Below are 23,094 nucleotides of genomic sequence, written 5' to 3'. Positions count from 1 at the left end.
GTGGAGTTTGCATATTCTCTCCGTGTCTGTGTGGGTTTCCTTTGGGTGCTCCAGCTTCGTCCCATAGTCCAAAGATGTGCAGGTCAGGTGAATTAGCCAGGCTAAATTGCCCATAATTTTAGGTGCATTAGTCAGAGGGAAATGGGTCTGGGTGGGTTACTCTTCTGAGGGCTCAGTGTGGACTGGTTGGGCTGAAAGCCCTGTTTCTGCACTGTAGGGAGTCTAACCCAATCAAAGTTAAACATAATAACAAACCAAATCTTGCCCAGGATTGGGTATTATGAAGAAAGAATATAAAATTGCTTTATAATTAGGATGGCAAGTCTGAAGCACAATAAGTTAACACTCTTTGTTATTCTATAGGAGATACAACAGAAGAAATTATTGCAAAACAAGGAATTGAAGCCTTGAATAGTTATTTCGGCCTCAAAACAAATAAGGTGTTAGAAAGAGACAGGTTTAATTGAAGCATTTAATGCCGAAGGTAAATTAATAGAGGAATTTATAAACCTTAGCAGAGATGTACAATTACAAGCATTTTAAATCAGAATTGATCAGGGACAGCATTGTTATTGGATTTGTCATTCAAATTTATGACAATCAAATTTGTGACAATCAAATGAAGACCTCAGCCTGGAAGAAATAATACAGTGAGTGAAATAGTCAGAAGTTCACAAGGAAAACAGAGTGATCCACAAAGATGATCGACAACCATGATACAGACAACCTCCAGCATTAATACAAACTCATTTTCTGCCCGGGAATCATGCAAACTTCAGGACTCAATATCAGTATTATAATTTGAGGACCTAAGCACCTTGTCCCACTTACTCCAACCCTATACACGAGGCCTTGACATCACATGGACTGCAATCACAACCAACTCCTTGTCAACTACTAATGGTCCCCATTAGCAGCTATTGATCCTCCCTGGATGACCTTTACACATTCGTTCATCTGCTGACCTCCTGTCCTCTGTTTCTGGCTCCATGTCCACCTATTTTTTACTCCTGCCCCTTTTCCCCACCTTAGCTTCACTATATACACCAAGCTTTTCCAAGCTACGATCAGGTCTGAAAAAGGATCACTGAACCTGAAATATTAAGTCTGCTTTTTCTCTACAGAGGCTGCCAGATCTGCTGAGATTTTCCAGTCATTTCTGTTTGTGTTTCTTTTGCCCAACATCTGCAGTTTTTGGGCTTTTTTTAAAAAACCAATGTGCAAGTTTTCTCTGATATCCTCAGTCTCATGGTGAAATGGAACAAGTAGTTAGAATGATCAAATCATTCTTAAAGAAGAATACAGTTCTCCAAGTAGGACTCTTAAACGATAAGTTAGCTCATTTACTATGTCGATTAGCGCCATCAGAGCTATTGGTTGGAAAGAAGCTTAACAACCAACTTCTTATCCTCCCATGAAATTACCCCTGGACTAAATGTCCAGAATTATCAACATGTGCAAGAAAAGAGATAAATCCAACTGAACACAAGAAGTAAAAAACAAAGCTACAATAGAGGATACCATGCAAGCAATCTATCAAAACTAAATGAAGGTCAGATTGTGGATCTAAGATTTAGTAGAGAAGAGATTATTGGTGATAATCCAGAGAGATGTACCTCAAGAAATTCTGTCTTGTACACATGCCAGATGGTACCATAAGAAGAAATAGGAGAAATCCGATATCAATATATCAACAACACTAAACAGGTATCAATATGGATGGACCAGATGTTGAGACTAAAAAAAAGAAGAACCATATGTTATAAATTTCATCGAAAACAGTGAAAACCTAAGAAGAAGTGTTCTAATACTAACCATCTTCTGAGACAGGTGAGAACACAATCAGGCAGAATCGGGAATCTTCCTAATGGATTAAATCTGTCAAATCAGAGACTTGCAAAGAGATGGAGTAATATTTAAATCTAAACACAAAGAAGAATGCAAGATGATACAAACCCTGGAAGAATTTGCAAACTGTGAGGAGGACAGTGTAAATATCCACGAGCATATTGATAGGTTGGTGAAGTGGACAGATAGGTGTCAGGTGTCAGGTTCAGTTTAGAGAAGCATAAGGTGATACACTTTGGTAGGAAGATCATTGAAAGACAATATTTAAAAAGTGTGTACAATTCTAATAGTGATGTCGGAGCAGAATCATTGCAGGTGGCAAAATAGGTGGAGCAAACAATTAATGAAGCATACAGTGTCCTCAGCTTTATTAATAGGGGCTTGGAGTACAAGAGCAAAGAGGTGAAGTTGAACTTGCATAAGACACTTGTTAGATGCATATCTGCTGGTGCCGCATTATGTGAAAGATGTGAATGCGTTGGAAAGAGTGCAGAATCAATTTGTAAGAATAGTTGTTGGAATTAAAAACTTCTGTTATGAGACTACATTGAACACGTTGGGATTGTTCTCTTTGAAGAGAAGAAGGTTGGGAGGAGATTTGACAGAGGTTTTCAAAACCATGAGCAGGATGTTCAGAGTACTGTAGGTAGGGAGAAGCTGTTCCTTCTTAGAGTCATAGAGATGTACAGCATGGAAACAGATCCTTCGGTCCAGTTCATCCATGCCGATCAGATATCCCAACCCAATCTAGTCCCACCTGCCAGTACCCGGCCCATATCTCTTCAAATCCTCCCTCTCCATGTACCCATTCAGATGCCTTTTAAATGTTGCAGTTGTACCAGCTTCTACCACTTCCTCTGGCAGCTCATTCCATACACGTACCACTCTCTGCATGAAAAAGTTGCCCCTTAGGTCACTTTTATATGTTAGCCCTCTCACCCTAAACCTGTGCCCTCTAGTTCTGGACTCCCTGACCCCAGGGAAAATACTTTGTCTATTTATCCTATCCATGCCCCTCATGATTTTATAAACCTCTAAAAGGTCACCCCTCAGCCTCAAATGTTCCAGGAAAAACAGCCCTAGCCTAATCAACCTCTCCCTATAGCTCTTGTAAAAGGATCAAGAAGGAGAAGGCACCATCTTAAAGTATCATGCAAAAGAAATTGAGGTGATGTGCGAAAAAGCTCAGTAAGTAGCTAGGGTATGGAATGCACCACCTAGAAATATGGTGGAGGCAGGATCAATCGAGGCATTCAGTAAAATGTTGAATGATTATTTGGAAAGGAAAAATATGCAAGGCTTTGGGGATAAAGCAGAAGATTGGCACTGGTGCAATGTTGTGAATGTATGTAAAATAATTATCAGCACATAGACTACGGGGAAATATGTTATAAGAAAGTTTAACAAAGTTAAAATATGAGTACATTACCTACTGTGATAATGTCTGAGATTATATGTTTGAGGACTTCTTATCTGCTATAAATGGTGAACAGTTGGTAATAAAATAATTACTGTTTAAAATTTAGAAGGTTTAGTATCTTTGCTAGTTTGATCTGATTAATTACTAATGTTGATTTGTCATCTATTGGTCATCTAGACCAATCTTCGTGACCCAAACCTTATGACATTCTTTCACCAAAATCTGAAACTATTTTAGTTCTGATAAATGATGGCTACTTGAAAACATTTAACATTCCCAGATACTTCTCAACCTCATGTGTGCTCCCATTATTGTCTGTTTCATTTCACGTTCCCAGTATTTCCATGTTAATGTCTCACCTGTCAAGATGCACACTCTCCTTTTAGGGGAAATGTTTCTTTTAAACCAATTCTTGTTTTTTTCCTTCATCTTCTTAAAAAGTTGCATTGATAAATGGCATGATATAATGAGAAAAAATGGTCTAACCTTTCTGAATAGAAGATGGCTGAGCTGAGCTTTAATTTGTTGTCTTAAATTTGATTCTTGTCCACAGCCATGGTCCAGAAAACTGACCTGGTTAAAAGAAATGGTGGATATGGCAACAAGACTGTAAAAAGAAGTAACAAAAAAGCTGGAGTTGAGGCTGTGTTCAGTTTGTCTTTGATTTCTGTTGCTGAAGTAGGATATCATTTGGATGAAATAAAGTTGTATATTGAAACTGTTACACATTTCACCAGAGATGAACCAGGTGTTCTAAAAATAGTATATAATGTTCTGTGAGTGTTAATTGGCATCTACTAGGTGAGAAAAACTAATTAATTTTTGCTTTTTAAGGAAATATAGTGAACAATTACGCTTGAGAATTTTCAATCCACAATGTACTCTGCAGTAAAACAATGTTGATTTGTCATCTATTAATTAGTTCCTGCAGCAAAGTTAATCATTTTTGGGAATTGTTTCTGATATTTTCCACTGCTTTAGGCTTTGTGGATATGTATACATGGATTTGTAAGTATGAAATTGAAGCTTTGATGCATCAGATGCTTCAAAGTGTAGTGGGATCTTTGAAGGTTTGGAGATAACATATGGCAGTTAAAATGTATGCTATTTTGTGCCTTTGTAATTTCTGATGGAGTTAGGGTAAATTAATACACGAGATTGCCAGCTTTGATTTTTGAGCTCAAGTCCTGGAGTGTGACTAAAACCCAGAACCTGACAATAACGAATTGACATTGACAGTAGCCATCCTTGGTACAAAATGTACTGCCCTTCCAACAAAGACAGAAAATGGATGTTGCCAGTTGTAGAAAGATCAATATGAGAAATATATCATATATATGTAATTATTTTTTGCACTCATGAAGCCCACTACAACACATGGATGGTCCCATTTCAACTTATGTTCCTATTCGTGATGAGCTGCTTGCTGCCTTGAATTGCCATGATGAGGAGGTGCCGGTGTTGGACTGGGATGGACACAGTTAAAAAATCACGCAACACCAGGTTATAGTCCAACAGGTTTATTTGGAATTACTAGCTTTCGGACCTCTGTTCCTTTGTCAGCTAGCTAGTGGGTCTGGATCATAAGGATATAAATTCTGTGTTTTTTATCCTGTCCCTTTAACTACCTGATGAAGGAGCAGCACTTTAGGAGCTAATACTTCCACATAAACTTGTTGGACTATAATCTGGTGTTGTGTAGTCTTAAATTGCTACAGTCTTTCAAGTGTAAGGATTTTTATGACTCGAACCAGCAACGATGAAGAAATGGAATATAGTTCCACATCAGATTGATATTTGGAGCAGAACCTATCAGGTGTTCCTATGTATCTGCTGCTTATCTCTGCCTAGGTAGAGGTCACAGATTTGAAAGGTGCTAACAAAGGCATCTTGGCATATTGTTACAGTGCAACTTGTAAATGTTAGGTACTGAGGCCACTGTGTATCAGTGGTGAGAATGAAACTTTATGATGGTGAATGGGATGTTAATCAAGACAGCTTCTTTATCCTAGATAGAGTGTATTTCTATTGTTACAGTTTTGTAGTCAGGATGTGAACTACATACTGCAGAATTCTGAGCCTTTGGCATGGATTCACAGCTACAGTATTGGTATGACTAGCCCAGTTCAGTTTCTTGTTAATGGTAACCCCACAATGTTGATAATGGGTCATTCAGCACTGTTGGAGCTGGTCATTTCCTGCTACTTGTATACTACAGATGTTGCTTGCTACTTATCATCTCAAGCCTGAATGTTGTCCAAATCATGTGATCTACAGACACAGTCTGCTTCAGTATCTGAGGAATCATGAATCATGCCAAACATTGCAAGCATCAGTCAACACTCCTGCTTCTGACCTTATAACAGGCAAGTTGTTGACAAAGCAACTGAAGATGGTGAGGCCTCAGTGTTATCCTGAAGAATTCTTGCAGCAATGTCCTCACTTGTGATCAGCAAGCAACTATTTCTCTTTGTGCTAGTTATGACTTTTACCAAGGGTCTTTTGATGCAAAACCCAATCAAATGCTGTTTTACCTCATATCTCTTTTTGTCCATATTTGGACTAAGGCTGCAATGAGGTCAAGAGTCAAGTAGCCATGGGACAACCTATTGTTAATATTGGTGAGCAGGCTGTGTAAGTGTTGCTACAGTTTTATTCAATGATGATTGAGAGCAGACGCTGAGGATCAAGAGCACATGCTGAAGATTGTGAATAGACTAATAGATGATAATTGGCTGGGTTGGATGTGTCCTGCTTTTTGTGGACAGGAAATACCTGGGTGATTTCTCATGTTGTTGAGAAGACGCTAATGTCATTGTTGTATAGGAATCACTTGCCTATGAGTTTGGCTATTTCGAGAAGATGAACCATTCACACTTCAGGTTACTTCACAGAGTGACACTCTAAAAGAAGAAAGAGAATTCACATCTAAGTTGCATATTTCATAACCTCAAGGTGCTCTTAATGGCTTTACAGTTAAATAAGTACTTTCTGAAGTAGGATCACTCCTGTTCTCTCGTGGTTCTATCAGACAATTCACCATTATCTTCTCAAAGACAACTAGAGACAAGCTATCAATGCTGGCTAGCCAGCAATGCCCATGTTCCATGGGTGAGTAAAAAAAAATTAAGAAAAGTAGCAGTCAATTTGCACACAGCAGGCTTTCACAAGCAGAAATATGATATTGACCAGATGGACTGTTTCTTGGTTGAAGAATAAATATTATTAGGACTCTTAGGAATAATTTTGCTGCATGTGGACAAATAAGTGATGTTTTGCATCCATCTGACGCCTCAGTCTGACATCCCACCAAACTGAAAGACAGCACGACCCTGCATACCAGTCTTTTTACAAAGAGTTGAGGATGGGTGATTTATCGCCTCTCTTTTTAATCTTCTCTTGATCAGTCACAACTGATGGTTTTTTCTTACTTTTGCTACACAATTATCACACTTCAATTAAAAATGCAGTTAACTGGATCAAAATGAAGGACCATGGGAAAAAAATGTAAAGTCAAACACAAAAAAAACATAGTTATTATATTTTAATAAAGGAAGAATGTGTAGTTTAAAAGTCCTTAGACGAGTTGGGATGTGAGATTTTTAACATTCAGTCTCATTTTAATGGTTGACTTGTATCATCAACAATAGCTGTAGATATTTTTCACTCTCAATATTTTTCCAATTCATGTGTTTACTGGGCACAGTCTTCCGAAATGATGAAGAACCAAGGGGTAACAGAGAGAGAGATGGAGAGAGAGAGAGAGAGAGAGAGAGTGAGAATGTATGTGTGTGTGTTTTGTGTGTGTGTGTGTGCGTGTGTGTGTGTGTGTGTGTTGTGTGAGAGAAAGAAAGAGCTTTCAAGTTTCCTAGCCTAGAGGTCATCATTTCTATCCTTTGCTGTGCTGCTCAAAAACAGCTGCAAAAATATGCTATGGATGTATATTCCCAAGTTTGGCTCCATTGTCTTTCCAAGCTGACTAACGAGCAGGTGAGCCTCTTATTTTCCCAATATATGAAATGATCATACAATTGTGAATTAAACTAGACATCTGAATTTCTTGAAAATGACTGAGTTGCCTTATTTTGATATACATAGATAAAAATGATAATTTCAGTGCCAATGGTTATATTTATTCGAAATGAATCATGTAGGTTGTGTCAATCTGTGCTCAGGTGATCTTGGCAGATATTTAGGGCAGTAATTTTCTTCTTTCAAAAAACACTTTAGCTCATGAAATGTCTCAGATATAACAAGCAGATAGTGGAAGTTAAAAGTTGATAGTCCATATGTGACACAACACAACAGCCTTGAGCTAAGATCTCTGGAGTGGAATTTCAACATACAAACCTGTGACCATAGGGCAGGAGTGCTCCCAGCTGAACCACAACAGCATGTTTATTGCTAAATGGAGATAGTAAGGACTGTAGATGCTGGACGTCAGAGTAAATAAAATGTGGAGCTGGAAAGGCATAGCAGGTCAGGCAGCACTGGAAGAGCAGGAAAGTCAGCGGTTCAGATCGGGAACCTCCACCAGGGCTGATGAAAGGTCTCAAACCGAAACCTTGCCTTTCTTGCTCCTCCGAGGCTGCCTGACCTGCTATGCCTTTACATTTTATTGACTGTTTATAGCTAAAGTTTGGAGCAGCTTACCCTCACGCTATTCTTAGAAAATAAATTGGAATCACAGAGGAACCTTGATTATCCGAACACCTCGGGTAGGGAGTATGTTGTTGAGATAATCAAATGTTCAGAAAATCGAGTGCAGGATAACACAGTTTAGCCAAACATTGGGACCTTGTGATATTGTCTAGATAATCTGAATTCCGGATACTGAATGCTGGATAATCGAGGTTCCTCTATATTTCTATTCAGGCCAGACAATAAATAATTTGTGAAATGCGAGAAGATTTGTAGCTCGGGTGCTCGTTCTAGATTAGATTAGATTAGACTTACAGTGTGGAAACAGGCCCTTCGGCCCAACAAGTCCACACCGACCCGCCGAAGCGAAACCCACCCATACCCCTACATTACCCCTTACCTAACACTACGGGCAATTTAGCATGGCCAATTCACCTGACCCGCACATCTTTGGACTGTGGGAGGAAACCGGAGCACCCGGAGGAAACCCACGCAGACTCGGGGAGAACGTGCAAACTCCACACAGTCAGTCGCCTGAGTCGGGAATTGAACCCAGGTCTTCAGGCGCTGTGAGGCAGCAGTGCTAACCACTGTGCCACCGTGCCGCCCTATCAGACATCGTTGTTGTAGTTCTGTTCGCCAAGCTGGGAGTTTTTCTTGCAAACGTTTCGTCCCCTTTCTAGGTGACATCTTCAGTGCTTGGGGGCCTCCTGTGAAGTGCTTCTGTGCTGATTCCTCCAGCATTTATACTGGTTTGAATCTGCCGCTTCCGGTTGTCAGTAGCTGTCCGCTGCAGTGGTCAGTATATAGGGTCTATGTCGATGTGTCTGTTGATAAAATTCGTGGATGAATGCCATGCTTCTAGCAATTCCCTGGCTGTTCTCTGTTTGGTCTGTCCTATAATGGTGGTGTTGTCCCAATCGAATTCATGTTGTTTGTCATCTGAGTGTATGGCTACTAGGGATAGCTGGTCATGTCGTTTCATGGCCAGTTGGTGTTCATGGATGTGGGTTGAACCTCGCTACAAGTGATGGTACAAAGAACACCGAATGGAAAATTCACCACGAAGGTATACGGAAAAGCCACACACACAGACCAAGTCCTGAACTACGAAAGCAATCACCCCAACACACACAAACGAAGTTGCATCAGGACATTATTCAAAACGGCCACAACACACTGCAGCACACCCCAACTACAAAAAGAGGAAGAAGAACACCTATACAAGGTATTCAACAAAAACGGATACCCGCGCAATTTCATTAACAGATGCCTCAGGGAAAGACAATGAAATGAGGCCATGCCACAACCCATAGGACTGGCCACACTCCCATACATCAGGAGCATTTCTGAACTGACAGCCAGACTGCTGCGACCACTAGGACTCATAACAGCACACAAACCAACAGCCACTCTCAGACAACAACTCACCAGGACAAAGGACCCGATACCCAGCATGAGCAAAACCAACGTGGTTTACAAAATCCCATGCAAGGACTGCACAAAACACTACATAGGGCAAACAGGAAGACAGCTAACAACCCGCATCCATGAACACCAACTGACCACGAAACGACACGACCAGCTATCCCTAGTAGCCATACACTCAAATGACAAACAACATGAATTCGATTGGGACAACACCACCATTATAGGACAGGCCAAACAGAGAACAGCCAGGAAATTCCTAGAAGCATGGCACTCATCCACGAATTTGATCAACAGACACATCGACCTAGACCCTATATACCGGCCACTGCAGCGGGCAGCTACTGACAACCGGAAGCGGCAGATTCAAACCAGTATAAATGCCGGAGGAATCAGCACAGAAGCGCTTAACAGGAGGCTCCCAAGCACTGAAGATGTCACCTAGAAAGGGGACGAAATGTTTGCAAGAAAAACTCCCAGCTCGGTGAACAGAACTACAACAATTTGTGAAATGAACAGCAAATCATCAGGAGAATCAACAGGTTTTGCATGTTAGATTCATACACTTTCTGATCGAGTCTTCATAGCAGAATTTACCATTTGTTTTTGCAACTAAAATTTTAAGCATTTAATTCAATAGTTATTACTGTATTTTCTTAAAACATTGCTATTACCAAATTAAATGGCTTTCAGCACTATGGTAATATTATTGAGATTTTTTGACAAGTCATTCAAATTGGTGCATTCTTCCTAGACCATATCAGGGTATTGATAAAATGGCTCAGTCGTTTCAGAATTTCTTTTGTTATGCATTTCCAGTGGCTTTATCATATATACACCTTTCTGCATTGTCATGAACTTTAAATTAGGTTTTCTTCTAAGTCTTCATCTTGCTCTGTCAAGAGGAGCTATTGATTTCCATTGCACTCTTATGCTATTGCATTAAATTACTTGAATAAAAATATAACGTAAGCTTTCCATTATTTGGAAATTCTTATAGACTGGAATGTTTTTGACAAGACCCAATCATTCCCTCAACATCATTAGTTTTATTTTGGGAGCATCCTTCCACTGACACCCTCCTTCAACTGACTGAACTGGTCCTCACCCTGAATAACTTCTCTTTCCAATCCTCCCACTTCCTCCAAACTAAAGGAGTTGCCATGGGCATCCGCATGGGCCCCAGCTATGCCTGTCTCTTCGTAGGATATGTGGAACAGTCCATCTTCCGCAACTACACTGGCAACACCCCCACCTTTTCCTCCGCTACATCGATGACTGTATCGGCGCTACCTCGTGCTCCCACGAGGAGGTTGAACAGTTCATCAACTTTACTAACACCTTCCATCCTGACCTCAAATTCACCTGGACTGTCTCAGACTCCTCCCTCCCCTTCCTAGACCTTTCCATTTCTATCTCGGGCGACCGACTCAACACAGACATCTACTATAAACCGACTGACTCCCACAGCTACCTGGACTACACCTCCTCCCACCCCGCCCCCTGTAAAAACTCCATCCCATAGTCACAATTCCTTCGTCTCCGCCACATCTGCTCCCAGGAGGACCAGTTCCAACACCGCACAGCCCAGATGGCCTCCTTCTTCAAGGACCGCAGATTCCCCCCAGACGTGATCGACGATGCCCTCCACCGCATCTCCTCCACTTCCCGCTCCTCCGCCCTTGAGCCCCGCTCCTCCAACTGCCACCAAGACAGAACCCCACTGGTTCTCACCTACCACCCCACCAGCCTCCGTATACAACGTATTATCCGCCGTCATTTCCGCCACCTCCAAACGGACCCCACCACCAGGGATATATTTCCCTCCCCTCCCCTATCAGCGTTCTGCAAAGACCACTACCTTCGTGACTCCCTCGTCAGGTCCACACCCCCCACCAACCCAACCTCCACTCCCGGCACCTTCCCCTGCAACCGCAGGAAATGTAAAACTTGCGCCCACACCTCCTCCCTCACTTCCCTCCAAGGCCCCAAGGGATCCTTCCATATCCGCCACAAGTTCACCTGTACCTCCACACACATCATCTATTGCATCCGCTGCACCCGATGTGGCCTCATCTATATTGGGGAGACGGGCCGCTTACTTGCGGAACGCTTCAGGGAACACCTCTGGGACGCCCGGACCAACCAACCCAACCACCCCGTGGCTCAACACTTTAACTCTCCCTCCCACTCCACCGAGGATATGCAGGTCCTTGGACTCCTCCAGCAGCAGAACATAACAACACGACGGCTGGAGGAGGAGCGCCTCATCTTCCGCCTGGGAACCCTCCAACCACAAGGAATGAACTCAGATTTCTCCAGTTTCCTCATTTCCCCTCCCCCCACCTTGTCTCAGTCAGTTCCCTCAACTCAGCACCGCCCTCCTAACCTGCAATCTTCTTCCTGACCTCTCCGCCCCCACCCCACTCCGGCCTATCACCCTCACCTTGACCTCCTTCCACCTATCACATCTCCATCTCCCCTCCCCCAAGTCCCTCCTCACTACCTTTTATCTTAGCCTGCTTGGCACACTCTCCTCATTCCTGATGAAGGGCTTATGCCCGAAACGTCGTATTTCCTATTCCTTGGATGCTGCCTAACCTGCTGTGCTTTAACCAGCAACACATTTTCAGCTGTGATCTCCAGCATCTGCAGATCTCATTTTTTACCCCAATTGTTTTTATTACTTTATAATGTTTTACCACTGTTTTATGTTTCAGTTAACTATTTATAATCTGTCATTTTTTTCAAGCGTGCAAGGTATTCTGATGTCAATCTATTATCCAAAAAAATCTGTAAACTAAAAATTGACTTAGGCAACAGTGAGAACTGCAGATGCTGGAAACCAGAGTTTAGATCAGAGTGGTACTGGAAATGCACAGCAGGTCAGGCAGCATCTGAGGAGAAGGAAATTCGATGTTTCAGGCAAAAGCCCTTGCCCGAAATGTCGATTTTCCTGCTCCTCTGATGCTACCTGACCTGCTGTGCTTTTCCAGCACCACTCTGATCTAAACTAAAAATTGACTTAGTCAAAGGTATTCCAGACTGGAGAGGTTTTAGTGTATAATAGGTTTGTAGTGAAAACAAAAACATTTCAAGTTTACAATGTTCAGTGCCGGCTCCACTTCTCTGGGCATTTACCCCATTGCACAAACTTTATGTTACGGTTATCTGATGTGGACAATAACTTGATTAGATATTCCAATTGAAAGCACAAAATGATATAGGTTTTTGAAATAACTCCACAGAGGCCAGAATCCCATCACCAAGTCATTGTCAATTTACATGTGGAAAATCCTTAATTCAGGTTCAGTCTCCTCAGAGCCAGCTTTCAGAGTGGCTGAATGTCTGACACTCCTCGTTTTAATCTGTCAACCTGATTGGACCAGATTTACAACCGCGATCTTGGAACTCATATTCTGTGAGGTCCACCTGGCTGACTTCAGTAGAATCACTGCAGATTTGATATGTACAACAGTGTTGATGTTGAAAAAGAGAGCAGTCTGTAGCTCTTTTCTGATTTACTTTATATCTAATTTCATCAGCATTACTCTACTTTAAGAATCATAGGAAATAAATGTGCTTTGCAGCTTTACGTTTTCTCTTCATCATATCATTTATTCAAAAATGACAGGATCCTAAAAAGCATTGAAAACTTGAGAAAATATGTACTTTTTGCATTAAACTTTGATAACCTATAGGCTGTCTCCATTGTAGCATTCTTGAGAGTCATAGAGTCATAGAGATGTACAGCATGGAAACAGATCTTTTGTCCAACCTGTCCATGCCGACCAGATATCCCAACCCAATCTAGTCCCACCTGCCAGCACCTGGCCCAGATCCCTCCAAACCCTTCCTATTCCTATACCCACCCAAATACCTCTTAAATGCTACAATTGTACCAGCCTCCACCACATCCTCTGGCAGCTCATTCCATACATGTACCACCCTCTGCGTGAAAAAGTTGCCCCACAGGTCTCTTTTATATCTTTCCCCTCTCACCCTAAACCTATGCCTTTCTTTGGGAGTCAGGTTGAGTTTTGAGTGTTCCAGGAATTGAACATGTGATTAAGTTGCTCCAGTCTAGTCCGAAGGGAATGCAATATTGTCAGAAAATATTTTGAATAAGCTATTAAGCAGAAGTATGTTCCATTTATCATTTACAATGGATATAAAGCTACCATTGCCTTAGGTTGCAGAGGATAAGATGTTCTCATATCCTAATTAGCATTCTTCTCTCACCCAAAAGCCTGTTAACTGGTCAGTTATCAAATTAACAATTTTGTTTGAGCTTGTGTATGAATTAATTGCCATGTAATAACAATTGTTACTTATCAAAATATTCAATTAGATGTTACATGCTTTGAAACGTCTGAGGAATTCTAAGATACTTTACAATTTTTAATAAACCCTTCTTTAGTATAAGGAGTTGCTAAGAATTTTGTATCATTGAACAAATTTAAATATATTTATACAAAAGCTTGTTATCTATGAGTCTCAAAGGGTTAACACTGAAGCGTTCTACTCTGATGATGTCATGTGAACTCATGACAGCTTAGGTTCACAATTGAGGAATACCGAACATCTGGTCTTCCTCAAATGTTCTGTAAAAATGTCTATCATATCAATGTAACCTGTTCAGCATGCAATAGCAATCACAAAAAAACCCCCATAGAACTGCAGATACTAGAAATTAGAAATAAAAACAGAAATCTTTGGAGAAGCTCAGTGGAGAGAAAGTAGAGTTTTTTTCTGATGAAGGGCTTTTGCCCGAAACCTCGATTTTCCAGCTCCTCAGATGCTGCCTGACCTGCTGTGCTTTTCCAGCACCACTCTAATCCAGATTTTTTTTTAGTCATTCAAGGAATGTGAGCATCACTACCTAGGCCTGCATTTATTGCCTGTTCCAAATTGCACAGAGGGCATTTAAGAGTCAACCAGATTGCTGTGTGTCTGGTGTCGCACACAGACCAGGTAAGGACAGCAGATTTCCTTTCCTTCAGGACGTTGTTGAACCAGATTGGATTTACCTGATGGTTTTACCTAATGGGTTTAATTGTCATTCGCAGACTTTTATCTCCAGATGAGAGGAAACAGTGGAGGAGTAACTGATAGGTAGAGATGGATTCCAGTGAGAGAGAACAGTTGAGCAGACAAAAGGATAGGCACAGGTCAGCCAAGGAGAATCAATAGTTGCGAATAGAGACCATTAGTGGTTGACAATGGGTTGATAATAGCCTATGTGATGACAAGGCCTGGTGTGTCAGGGTTGGGGTAAGGAAATGGGAGAATGTGTTCAGGGCCTAAAACTAATGGACTTGATATTGAGTCCTGAAGGCTGCAGGGTCCCGAAGCAGAAAATGAAACACTGTTCTTCTAGCTTGCACAGAGTTTTGCTAGAGTAATGTAGCAAGCCCGAGACAGAGATGTTGACCAGGGAACAAGGTAGTGTATTGAAGTGACAGGCAACAAATAGCTCAGAGTCATTTTTGTGGGCCGGCTGTAGGTGTTCTGCAAAGTAACTGCCCAGTCTACATTTCGTTTCCCCAGTGTAGAGCAGACCATATTGTAAACAGCAAATACAATAGACTAGAATGAGTGAAGTGCAGGTAAATTACTGCTTCATCTAGAAGGCGTGTCTGGGGCCTTGGATAGTGAGAAGGGAGGAAATAAATAGACAGGTTTTGCACCTTCTGTGATTACATGGCTGTGGGGTTGGGGGCAAGAGCATGTGTGTGTTGGGAGTGAAGGAATGGATCAATGTACCCTGAAGGGAACATTCCTGTGGAATGCTGACAAGGGAGGGGAGGAGAATATGAGTCTGATGATGGCATCTCACTGGAGGTGGTGGTAATGGTGGCTAATGACCATTTGGATGTGGATGGATGCTGGTGGCATGGTAACTGAGGACTGGTGGCATGGTAACTGAGGACTGGTGAACCCTATTGCTGTTCTGGGAGAGCAGAGAAGGGTGAGGGCCAAAGTGCAGGAGATGGGTTAGACATGGCTGAGGGCCCTATCAACCACAGTGATGGGGAATTCTTGGTTGAAGAGAAAGATGGACATTCAGTGGCCTCTTTTTTGAAGTTGGCATCTTTGGAACAGAGAATGGAATAGAGTCTTTACAGGAAGCAGGATGTGAGGATGTATCTGGTAACTATGGGAGTCGGAAGATTTGTAGCAAATATCAGTGGCCAGCCGGGTACCAGATTGTCATAGTGTTCACAGAATAAGTCTTGTCTCTTCCTTGATGGAGCTGTTAATCTCAAAATTGCCTGGATTGTGAAAATTGCAAACAAATAAAACTACTTTTCACTTAGTGCTTAACAGTACAAGTTTTGGTTCAAATTACTGAAAACATCTTCACTCTAAGCTTAATTGTTTTTGTACATTTTGGTATGTGATGAATGAGTCAGACTTCCTGAATTAAAGTTTTGATGTTTATAAGCAAGCAAGTAAAAAAAAATGAAAGGTGAAGAAGCAAACATAAAAGCTTAGACATGGAGAAACAGACCGGAAATAAATTTCAGAAATTAGATGTATAGTAAAATGGCAATGTACAGGTCTGATTTAGAAGCACTGAGATAATGCAGGGCTGAATGTTGTGTTTTCCTGAAAATTTATTGTTGATGCTGTTTTCACTATATTCATCAAGATTTTTCTATTCCAATTTTTCTATCTGTAAATCAAATGTTATATCATTGCAAACATAATAAGTACTTTAGCATTTCAGAGAAGATACTGTTTTACAGATAATGTATTATATAACAATATTTGCATGGAAAATAGATGGGATTAGGTGTCATAAAATTTTGCTTTCAAGTTGGTTCCTTAATTTAATGTATCTTAAAAAGGAATAGCAAATACTTTATCTCTCTGTAGACTGAATGTTACGGACTTGCAAAAATAATTTGGCAGAGATTTCAACAGACGCTTACACCAATGTATATTTATTTACTGCTTTTGCATTGTAGTATTCATCGAAGAGAATAAAGGAGAATTTTATGTATTTCAATTCAAATTTAATGCTCTCGCTAATAAATACATTGAATGTGTTATCTGAGTACAGACTGCCATTTTAGGTACATTGTTAATGTGTCATTGAGTTAAAGAATAATTATGTTTTCAACCAATCTATATGTTTTGTATAATATATTAAGAGAAGATTTTGGTGATTTAAAAATAAGAATGTCAGTAAGATAGTGTAAAGATTGTATAAAGGTTGTCCATATATTTGAATATGCTATTGGGATGTTCTCTGCTTTTTTTTTTGCCTTCAGTTGTTCATTTTGGAATAAGGAATTAAGATCTCTCTCATGTATATTGATTCCTCCTCACCACTCTCCTTGTTTCATGATCAGATTGCTGTTGAACACAATTGATTAGCAAGTAATTACTAGGAGACATAAGAATTCAGTCTGTTTGAGAATTTAACTAGGGATGAAATATGTGTTGCTGGAAAAGCGCAGCAAGTCAGGCAGCATCAAAGGAGCAGGAGAATCGATGTTTTGGGCATTTATAAGAATTATTACTTGTGTTTGTGTGCCTGATTTTGATGGTGTGATTTTGTATTTTTCTCAAGTTTAAAGATAAAGAAGAAACTCTCTTTCAAGCAAGAAAACATTGGATTTGACATTTCTTAGTTTTTGATCTGGTGAACTAATCTTAATTGATGTCCAATCACTAATTGGTGAAGGCGTGGCCAAGTGATATTATCATCAGACTATTAATCCAGGGACCCAAGTGATGTTCTGTGATCCATGTATCAATCCTGCCATAGCTGTTCCTGCATAAGCCCGAAACGTCGATTCTCCTGCTCCTTTGATGCTGCCTGACCTGCTGCAGTTTTCCAGCAACACATGTTTCAGTTCTGGTCTCCAGTATCTGCAGGCCTCACTTTCTCCTAGCTGAATTTAACTAGGGAACCAAGATTTGTTCATTTAACTGCTTTTCCACTATCATGTTGAAAGAAAGGCTAAATTTAGGATGAGGATTTTCATTCTGAAGAGAGGAAAATGCAATTATTTACATTTTAACTTGCAAATCTCTCGAAGTTCTGAACAAGTGAAGAGTTTCTTTTAAAAAGTCAATGATGAGATATGTGTTACTGGCTAGGCTAGCATTTATTGCCCATCCCTAATTTCTCAGAAGACAGTTAAGAGGAAATTATTCTGCTGTGGATCTGGAGTCACATGCAGGTCAGATCAGATAAGGAATATAGATTTCCTTCCTTAATAAGACATTAATCATCCAGATTTTGTTTTTATTCCGATAATTAACAACACCTTCATGGACATCATTCGACTCTGAGATCCAGATGTTTATTAAAGTCAGATTCCAGCAACAGCTATGGCAGGATTGATACATGGATCACAGAACATCACTTGGGTCCCTGGATTAATAGTCTGATGATAATATCACTTGGCCACACCTTCACCAATGAGTGATTGGCTCCTGTCTTTTTAACCTTCCCTGTTGCTTGCATGGTTATTAGACGTCAATTAAGATTAGTTCACCAGATCAAAAATGAAGAAAACGTCAAATCCTATGTTTACTTGCTTGAAAGAGAGTTTCTTTTTTACCTTTTCAACCTGAGAAAAATACAAAATCACACCATCAAAATCAGGCACACAAACACAAATAATAATTCTTATAAATTAGGAGTAGGTGTGTCCATACTGATAGGATCATAAAAGAGGTTGCAAGTTCCTGATTTTTAGAATCATTAAATTGCAAGAGTGAATACTGTGTCCAAATGTTTCAACCTATTTCCTAAGGAGCAGTGAAACTTTGAGATAATCTTGAGTTCTTGCTGAATTGTTGTTTCCTAGGTTGCTTTTTCATGAGCATTGCCTTCTGAGGTTGAGAGATTTCAGCAGAAAAGAATGTTCGATCAATTTTGCTTTCCCTTTCCTTAGTTGCTCAAATGCTGCTGTTGCTGTACAATTCCTCTGAGGATTCTAGTGTCTGTGTCATTGTTTCGCTGCAAGCAACCTATCATTACTCAATATCTGAATTTGTCATGCAAGTGTGAATAAAGCAAAAGATGCAAATTCCTTGCTGCTGCATTGAATTTCAATGGTTCTTGAGAACAATGGCAATTCCAATGCAATTAGTGTCATTGTTTTGACCTGGGTGCTTGGGATAGTCAACCAATCACAGCAGTCATTCTAGGTCAGTAGCATCCTTTAAAAAAGTACTTTTAATCCAGGTAAATCTCAGTTAGTAAAGTCAAATGATCGAAGTTAAATATCAATAATCCATTTTCACTACAACCCATAACAGAAGTCAGATAATGTTGCCTCAATTTGGTTTGGATCTCAGTTCTCATAGACATTTTATTAATGCTTCAAAGACTATAATCAATACTTACTTTATTTTGCAGGGAGCACAGTGTGGTGATGGTTTTAAAGTGCGTAATCTCTCTTGTATTGTTCATGATGGAAGACTCCCAGGTTCAGCAAAGGTGGTGGAGAATGAATTGTGTGGCAACAGACCAGTTGGAATATCTGATGTGTGGGGATTAAAGATTCCTTGTTCAGTGCCTTGTCCAGGTAAAATGTCATATGGTTACCTCACATAAATATGAATTTTTAATACTTTGGAATATTTCTGGTAATCATATTGACAATGTATTGAAGCATAAAAATCATTGCAAGTTAAATGAAGAGCTCTTTGAGATATTGTTACAATGCTTTTAATTCCATTTATGACAAATTTGATGGTTTTGTAAAAGGGAAGATCAATAATGCTTCATGATATCAATATTAATGCTTGCAATTTATGACCTAATTGATTCTAATTCATATCGGTGTTATCATATAATTATTCACTGGCAAGCTGCTGTGATCGCTGATATTTCTCTTTAGTATTATGCACTTTTTCAAGTGTTACTTAGCAGAAAAAAACAACATACACTTATACCTTTAAAGTATATTAACATTCTACGATGCATTCAAACTACAAGCATGAGAGATGCCAAATGAATACTGATATCACTGACATAGTGTTAATAATCTGTAATTCTGCATATTAGGAAAGCCAACATTTTTTTCATCCATTCATAGGTTGTGGGAATGGCTGCTAGGCTGGCACTTTTTACCCCATCCCTAATTGCCCTGGAGAAGGTGATAACTATATCTCTTGAACTACTACAGTCCTTGGTGTGTCAGAACCTGTAGAGTGCTGTAACTGTCATGGTCCCAAGTCAGGTTGGGCTGTGTGTTGGAGGGAAAATTGCAGGTGGCATTCCCATGTGTCTGCATCCTTGGTCCTTCTGAATGGTAGAGGTAATGGCTTTGATGAAAGGAGTGTTGGTAAGTTACTGTAGTGTATCTTGCAGATAACACACACTGTTGCTACTGTGCATCAGTGGTGATGGAATTAGATGTGGTAGGGGGTGAATGGAATGCAAACCAAGTGGGGACTGCTTTGTCCTGAGTAGTTTCAAGCTTCTTGAGTTTTGTTGGAGCTGCACTTGTCAGTCAAGTACAGAGTATTCCAAATCACTCCTAACTTGTGACGTGCAAATGGTGGACAGGCTTTGGGGATTTGGGGAGTCAGGAGTTGAGTTACTGGCTACAAACTTCTGAGCACTCCACCTGCTGTTGTGGCCATTGTAGTTATATGTAATTATATGTCTGACCTAGTTCAGCTTCTGTCAGTATAACTCCAAGATGCTGAAAGTCAAGGATTCAGTCATAGTAATGCAAGTGAATGTTAAAGAACAAAGGCTACACTCTCTCTTGTTGGAGATGGTCATTTCCTGGCATTTCTGTGACATGCATGATAGTAGCTATTCATGTTGCCATGCCTGAATATTGTCCAGGTCTTGCGGCTTATAGATACTGGCTGCTTCGATATCTGAGGACTTGGAAATGATGCTGGACATTGTACAATCAGAAGTGAACATCTACATTTCTGACCTTATGATGGAGTGAAGATCATTGGTGCCAGTAAATAGATAGCTGGGTCTAGGACAATGTTAGTGAAATCACCTGGAAAGTTTTAATATAGTTAAAATATAAGATTATGAATATTAAAACAAGAAGCAATGACAATGAATGCCAAAAATCTGATATAAATATTGTAGATATTGGCAAGACTGATCAGGTCGGTCAGCATCCATGAAGGGATAGAGTTAATGCTTTCAAGCAATTCCTTTTAATCAAAATTTATTAAAACTTGACAACTAATGATTTGAGGCAGTGTGCATTTTGCTGATTTTCTTTTTGTAAATGTACAGTTATAGCTGATATTTTCACCCTGTACCATGTCCTCTCTCAAGCCTATTTGTTCCAAAGCAAACAACCCAAGCTTATCCATCCTCTCAAATACACCATGTCCCAACCAATATCTTGGGGCACCTCCTTTGTAACCACTAAAGTGAAATTACATCATTCCTATTGTATGGTGACCAGAACTGCATATAGTATTCTAGCTGTGGCCTTACCAAAGTTCTGTACAGCTCCTATATGGCCTCCCTGCTCTTATAATCTTTGTCACGACTGATATAGGCAAGTGTGCCATATGCCTTCTTAATTATTGTTCTGTCCTGTCACCTTCGGGGATCTATGGACAGGCACCACCAGATCCCTCTGTTCCTCTGAATGACCTAGTGTCTTGCCATTCATTGAGTATTCCCTTGTCTTTTTCTTTTTCTAAAGTGAATCACCTCACATTTATCAGGGTTAACTTCCATCTGCTACTGATCTGCCCAACTGATCAATTAGTTTATATCTTTCTGTAACCTAACATCTTCCTCCTTACTATCAACTACCCACCAAACTCCCTGTCATCTGCAAATTCACTTATCATCCCTCCCACATTCTTATCTACATCATTTATGAATAACATAAACATAAGGAATGCAGCACTGATCCCCATGGTACACAACTGCACTAGCCTCCAATCACACTTACAACCTTCGGCACTATCCATTTTGTCCCATTACTAAGCTAATTTTTGATCCACCTTGCCAAGTTATCCTGGATCCCATGAGCTTTTAACTTCTTTAACAGTTTGCCATGATGGAATGTTGTCAAAGGCCTTGCTGGAATCCATATAATTTGCACCAACTGCATTATCTTCATCCAAGCACTTGGTCACCTCCTCAAAAAATTCCATCAGATTTGTTAGACATGACTTCTTTCTGACAAGGCCATGCTGATGATACCTAACCAAACCTTACCTCTCTAAATGAAAATTTTCTCCAACAGTTTCCCTATTGGTCATGATTTAGAGGAGCCGATGTTGGACTGGGGTGGACGAAGTTAAAAATCAACAACACCAGGTTATAGTCCAACAGGTTTATTAGTAAGTGCAAGCTTTCAAAGCGCTGCTTCTTGAAGCACCCGATGAAGGAGCAGCGCTCTGAAAGTTAGTGCCTCCACATAAACCTGTTGGACTATAACCTGGTGTTTTGTGTTTTTTAACTTGCTGTATTGGTGTTAAATTCACCGGTCTATAGTTCCCTGGTCTATCTCCACTACATCGTGTGTAAACCACATTAGCTGTCCTGCAGTACTCTGGCACCTCCCTGTGGCCAGAGATAATTTGAAAATTTGGTCAGGGCCCTTACAATTTCCTCCAACATCTCCCATAACAGCCTAGCATATAATTCATTTGGACCTAGGGATTTGTTCATTTTTAAATCTACCAAAACCCTCTATACCTCTTTGCTTTTTGTATCAATCTGCTAAAGAACGTCACAGCCCATCTCCGCAAATTCTGTACTTACATCCCTCTCCACCTGAGTAAAGACAGATGTGAAGTATTCATTTAACACTGTACTAATATCCTCTGGCTTCATGCATAGTTTGTCTAATTGGTCCCTATTAAGCCCCACTCTTTTCCTGGTTATTTTCTTCCCCTTGATATACTTCGAGAACATTCTTCCTAATCATGTCCATCAACATTTTCTTATTACCCCTTTTGTTTTAGTTTAACTGTTTTCTTGAGCTCTCCCTAACAATTCCAAAGCTCCACTAGGGCCTGCATTATTTTGCTCCCTTTGTACCTATTATATGTTCAAGCATTGGGTAATGATTTGTAGCTCAGGTGCTGGTTGCAGTTGGAGTGGACATGTTTACCGAGTTGGGAAGTTGGCTTGCAGACGTTTCATTCCCCAGCACAGAACTGCTCTTCGTAGCACCATCAACATGTTGACATAAAAAGCTTTCCTGTACATATTTCAAATAATCTCCTCTGTCTCTAAACCCTTTAATTATGATTATTCCAATTAACATTAGGCTAGTTGAAATTCCCTAATATGATTATCCTCGTATTAGTTATTCACAACATAGTGAATTGGTTACATATCTGTTCCTCGATTGTCTGCTTGGGATCTATAATACATTCCTAACAGTGTGACTGTCCCCTTCTTATTCTTAAGTTCTACCCACAAAGACTCATTTGATGACCCTTCCAAGATATCATTCCTCCTTACTGGAGTAAGTGACTCCTTATCTAATAATGCAACACCACTTCCTACTTTGCACCTTCCCCTGTCCTGCCTGAAAATCTTATACATTGGAATGTTAAATTGCCAGAGTTGACCCACTGTCAACCATATCTCTGTGATGCAACAACATTGTAGTTCCATATATCAATCCAAGCTCTTAATTCATCTGACTTACCTCTAATACTGTTGTCATTAAGCCTCATATTTAGAAATCAAATGGCTGAATTTGCCCTGCCTTGGTTGCATTTCTAATTTATGCTGTGTTGCTATTGAAATTAGGATTTTTTTTCACCCA

At 40.2% G+C, this 23,094-nt stretch overlaps 1 protein-coding gene across 1 annotated transcript in view; it reads left to right on the top strand.

Annotated features, from left to right (window-relative positions):
* Positions 1-23,094, top strand: part of thsd7ba (thrombospondin, type I, domain containing 7Ba) — a 578,787-nt gene that overhangs the window by 479,972 nt on the left and 75,721 nt on the right. Inside the window, exon 21 of the mRNA XM_060827743.1 lies at positions 18,723-18,891. Coding sequence (XP_060683726.1) covers positions 18,723-18,891 — 169 coding nt within the window. The remainder of the gene's footprint in view (positions 1-18,722; positions 18,892-23,094) is intronic.

Source organism: Hemiscyllium ocellatum, chromosome 7 (genome assembly GCF_020745735.1).
Source record: "Hemiscyllium ocellatum isolate sHemOce1 chromosome 7, sHemOce1.pat.X.cur, whole genome shotgun sequence".
Lineage (NCBI taxonomy): Eukaryota > Metazoa > Chordata > Chondrichthyes > Orectolobiformes > Hemiscylliidae > Hemiscyllium > Hemiscyllium ocellatum.
This window is presented reverse-complemented; position numbering and strand designations above follow the sequence as displayed.